Below are 5260 nucleotides of genomic sequence, written 5' to 3' on the forward strand. Positions count from 1 at the left end.
GGAAAATGGGAGCAGCTAACTAAAAAAGAGGAGCAGAGGAGACAGAATGGTCAGTTATTCTCATTGGGTGATAAAATATGGTTCTCTGGATTCAACATTGCGTTGAAGATGCCCTTATTCTATCGAAAATGGTACCTCCTCCAACAGTATAGGTAGAAAGCCACCAGAAATAACATGCAGTCAATCACCGACACCCATAGATGCGGGAGTGGCCTGCATAACCTAGTACAATGGAAGGCACACATTGACTGAGGTCCATGGACCTGCTCTGTTCACCATATTCTTCATGATGCATCTATCCAAGTCAAAACAAGTCTGAAGAAGTGGGCATCATATCCATAAAATGTGTAACCAGTTAATGCTGATCTTCTTATGCAAAGTGTTGTTTTCCCTGCCACCTGTGGGGTGTTTGAACCAACTGCAATGAAGTCTAAAATATATTTGAAGCCATTTATAAGAAGTGGTATTGACAATTTCCATTGGTAGAAACTGCGCCAATAAAAGGACCTTCTCTATTCCAAAGTCAACACGAGAGGGTCTGAAACCCTTTCCTTCCTTTAAAAAAGGCAGCAACCATTATGATTAGGTCCATCTACGTAGCTCCTTCCAAAAGATACCCATGTTGACACTGGGTAACATTTGGCCATACTTAAAGGTAAAGTTTAGACCTGGGGATAATGTGTGTAGAGCTGGTTACCTTCAGCAGGAGGATGATGTACTGTATCTAATTGTGTAAAAAAGGTGGTTTCACCCGTAGTAATTAGATATTTAGCTTCATTTTCAAAACTGTATCCCAAAAATCATAATATCTGTATCGTTGTTAAAATATCCTCTTATACACAGTTACCTTTTCTAACAAGCTTTCTGTATTAGTATATATCCTTCACAGGATGTTTGGCAATTTGGTCATCCCTACTTATGTGTTTGACTTTGGTTATATTTAATTGCTTAAAAGTAATTTAATTGTCCTTTTGCCATTTTGTAGAAAAGAATTATGCAACCAACTATAACCAAGTTATGGGGTCTATACTGGTGACAAACACCTGATTTATTGGTGCATGTATTGGTGCATGTACTATGTAATCCTTCCACTTTGCTTTTGTACAGAAAATATATTACAAATATAGACCCCTATGTACTAAGCCTTGGAGAGAGATACAGTAGACATTGATAAAGTACCAACCAATCAGCTCCTGCCATTTTTTCAAACACAGACTGTAGAGTGAAAGTTAGGAGCTGATTGATTGGTACTTTATCTCTGTCTACTTCATTTCTCTCCAAGGCTTTGTACATAGACCCCATAGTATTTTGCCCAATTGGGTAAAAGATTTACAACAAAACTCACTCCAAAACTGTAATAGCCAATTAACATTTTATTGGCTATGAGAAAAGACGTACAGCAGTGTATTATGTTAGTATAGGTGATGGACTCTTCTGAAAGATCCAATTCTAGCATTTAGAGATCCCCAGTCAGAATATCTCTTGTACTCTCCAGGTCGCAGGTAATATTGACGTCCTTTATAGTTGGGCTCCTCATAGAACATCCAGTGACCATCATGTACATGACAGGAGTTAATGTCATGGTAACGAAATCTCTCATAGACATGAGGACAATCCTCTGAAAACTCCATCATTTGTCCCTTGAAGTCTCCTCTCTCGTAGATCCTCAGTTTATAAGATCCATGATGCTTAAAGAGAGAGAATGTAAAAATGAATATTAGCATTCCACTAAAAAGACTATAGAAACTAGAGAACTATCACAGTGCCTGTAATCACCAGCTGCCCAGAGCCAGGAACTAGCAAAGTGCCTGTAATCACCAACTGCCCAGAGCCAGGAACTAGCATAGTACCTGTAATCACCAACTGCCCGGAGCCAGGAACTAGCACAACACCTGTAATCACTAACTGTCCAGAGCCAGGAACTAGCACAGTGCTTGTAATCACCAACTGCCCAGGGCCAGGAACTAGCACAGTGCTTGTAATCACCAACTGCCCAGAGCCAGGAGCTAGCACAGTGCCTGTAATCACCTGCTGCCCAGAGCCAGGAACTAGCACAGTGCCTGTAATCACCAACTGCCCAGAGCCAGAAACTAGCACAGGGCCTGTAATCACTAACTGCCCAGAGCCACGAACTAGCACAGTGCCTGCAATCACTAACTGCCCAAGGCCAGGAGCTAGCACACTGCCTGTAATCACCAACTGCCCAGAATGAGGAACTAGTACATTGTCTGTAATCACCAACTGCCCAGAGCCAGGAACTAGTGCTGTGAATGTAATCACCAGCTCCCCAGAGTTAGAAACTAGCACAGTGCCTGTAATCACTATCTGCTCAGAGCCAGGAACTAGCACAGTGCCTGTAATCACCAACTGCCCAGAGCCAGGAGCTAGCATAGAACCTGTAATCACCATTCCCCAGAGCCAGTAACTAGCACAGTGCCTGTAATCACCAACTGCCCAGAGCCAGGAACTAGCACAGTGCCTGTAATCACCAACTGCCCAGAGCCAGGAACTAGCACAGTGCCTGTAATCACTAACTGCCCAGAGCCAGGAACTAGCACAGTGTCTGTAATCACCAACTGCCCAGAGCCAGGAACTAGCATAGAACCTGTAATCACCATTCCCCAGAGCCAGTAACTAGCACAGTGCCTGTAATCACCAACTGCCCAGAGCCAGGAACTAGCACAGTGCCTGTAATCACTAACTGCCCAGAGCCAGGAACTAGCACAGTGTCTGTAATCACCAACTGCCCAGAGCCAGGAACTAGCACAGTGTCTGTAATCACCAACTGCCCAGAGCCAGGAACTAGCACAGTGCCTGTAATCACCATTCCCCAGAGCCAGTAACTAGCACAGTGCCTTTAATCACTAACTGCTCAGAGCCAGGAACTAGCACAGTTTCTGTAATCACCTACTGCCCAGAGCCAGGAGCTAGCATAGAACCTGTAATCACCATTGCCCAGAGCTAGGAACTAGCACAGTGTCTGTAATCACCAACTGCCCAGGGCCAGGAACTAGCACAGTGCTTGTAATCACCAACTGCCCAGAGCCAGGAACTAGCACAGTGCCTGTAATCACCAACTGCCCAGAGCCAGGAACTAGCACAGTGCCTGTAATCACTAACTGCCCAGAGCCAGGAACTAGCACAGTGTCTGTAATCACCAACTGCCCAGAGCCAGGAACTAGCATAGAACCTGTAATCACCATTCCCCAGAGCCAGTAACTAGCACAGTGCCTGTAATCACCAACTGCCCAGAGCCAGGAACTAGCACAGTGTCTGTAATCACCAACTGCCCAGAGCCAGGAACTAGCACAGTGCCTGTAATCACTAACTGCCCAGAGCCAGGAACTAGCACAGTGTCTGTAATCACCAACTGCCCAGAGCCAGGAACTAGCACAGTGTCTGTAATCACCATTCCCCAGAGCCAGTAACTAGCACAGTGCCTTTAATCACTAACTGCTCAGAGCCAGGAACTAGCACAGTTTCTGTAATCACCTACTGCCCAGAGCCAGGAGCTAGCATAGAACCTGTAATCACCATTCCCCAGAGCCAGGAACTAGCACAGTGTCTGTAATCACCAACTGCCCAGAGCCAGGAACTAGCACAGTGTCTGTAATCACCATTGCCCAGAGCCAGGAACTAGCACAGTGTCTGTAATCACCATTGCCCAGAGCTAGGAACTAACACAGTTCCTGTATCTATGAACATGTATCCACAATAACAGCTACATCTATATGCTGCCTTAATCATCTTAGACTTTAAGATTGTTTGGACATCTTTTCAGTCTGTTTAATGTGATTATATATACTTTAAGCCTACAGTGATGCATTATACTTTATAAATAAGATATTAATAATAATAATAATAATAGTACTGATAAGTATATTAATGTATTATTTTAAAACTTAACCATTGTGTGATACTAACTTGAGGCGTGAGGCGGCAGGATCTGATGGAGTCATTGTGACCCATCCACTGGTGAAAATCGGGGTACTCCCCTCTCCATAGATAGTACTGATGACCCTTGTAATTAGGGTGCTCATACAGGATCCAGTTCCCACTTTCTACCTTGATGGAGTTGCATCGGTTGAAGTAAGAGGACATGTCTGTACAGTCTGAGCTGCACTCATAGCAGCGACCCTGGAAGTTCCTGTCCTCATAAAAGAAAATCTGCCAAAAATTCAAGTTAGATTCATTATTGTCTTTAATGGGGACTCACAGAACAATTTTGGGAGTCTATTTACTAATCCTTTGATGGTGATAAAGGGAACGGATATAAAGTACCAGCCAATCAGCTTCAAACCGTATTGTCACAGGCTCCGTTTACTTTATCTTCATCCAAGGAATGGTAAATAGACCCCTTGGTAACTTAAAGTTTACAGTAAAGACTGATGGCCTCTGAGACAGACCTAGCTGAAGAGTATAATGCTCATTTATTCCTGGGGATATTAAATCAGTATTCATTTACTGTGTATGAGTTAAATAATTCAAAGTATGGATTTTAAATGAGGTCTGCTGATATATAAACACATATTATAGCCAAGGTTTGTCAAAGTCACTTTAAATATAGAAAATACCGTCAGTGCTGGAATCGCCATATACATTATTTTGGAAATATATCATAATACAAATGACAATTTTTGGGCAAGTATAAAATATTTTATGCAATATTTAGTATAACAGATAAGTGGCCAAATAACAAGTATCTAATAGTATTAGATATTTGTGTTCTTTCCAGTAAAACAATGTGCTGGTCTTCTGTCTTATTATAGGCAAATAATTTTTTACATCTTTATTAAAATTGTAATAATTTAATAGCCTGAAATATGTTCAACTGAAAACAGAGCCCAATAAATGACAGTTCCACTTACCTTTCCCATTGTGACCTGGTACTGAATGCAAGAAGCCCAGTGCTTGCTGGAGACCATGAAAACAGGCCTTTATATAGTGACATACTGCTGATGCCGGCATAGTGTACATTTAAAGGGATAATGACCTTTTGTCTATGAAGGAAAATGTATAGCTTTGGTTTGTTTTATGTTTTCCTGAATATACTATTGTATAGTTATACTAGAAGCTTGGGCCCATTGTTGCACTTACAATATTGGAAATGACAGCAGCCTGAGGTAGAAATTGCACAGAAGGCTACAGTGTACAGTGCCCTATAGCCTATGTGTGATTATGCAGAATCTATGTAGGTGATGGATTATTATTTATTATTATTATGAGGAGGAGGAGGAGTAGCAGTAATAATTATAAGAGG

General features: G+C 42.1%; 1 protein-coding gene across 1 annotated transcript; it reads right to left on the minus strand.

Moving 5' to 3' along the window:
* Positions 1-1358: 1358 nt before the first annotated feature.
* LOC148501748 (gamma-crystallin-3-like) lies at positions 1359-4902 on the minus strand. The gene is made up of 3 exons (XM_088450000.1): positions 4869-4902; positions 3925-4167; positions 1359-1688 (listed from the first exon to the last, which is right to left on the minus strand). Exons 1-3 carry the CDS (start codon positions 4875-4877, stop codon positions 1413-1415), a joined length of 528 nt encoding a protein of 175 aa, XP_088306126.1. The 5' UTR covers positions 4878-4902; the 3' UTR covers positions 1359-1412.
* Positions 4903-5260: the final 358 nt, after the last annotated feature.

The sequence above is a fragment of the Taudactylus pleione genome, unplaced genomic scaffold, assembly GCF_031769625.1.
Source record: "Taudactylus pleione unplaced genomic scaffold, aTauple2 ptg000503l, whole genome shotgun sequence".
NCBI classification, from domain to species: domain Eukaryota; kingdom Metazoa; phylum Chordata; class Amphibia; order Anura; family Myobatrachidae; genus Taudactylus; species Taudactylus pleione.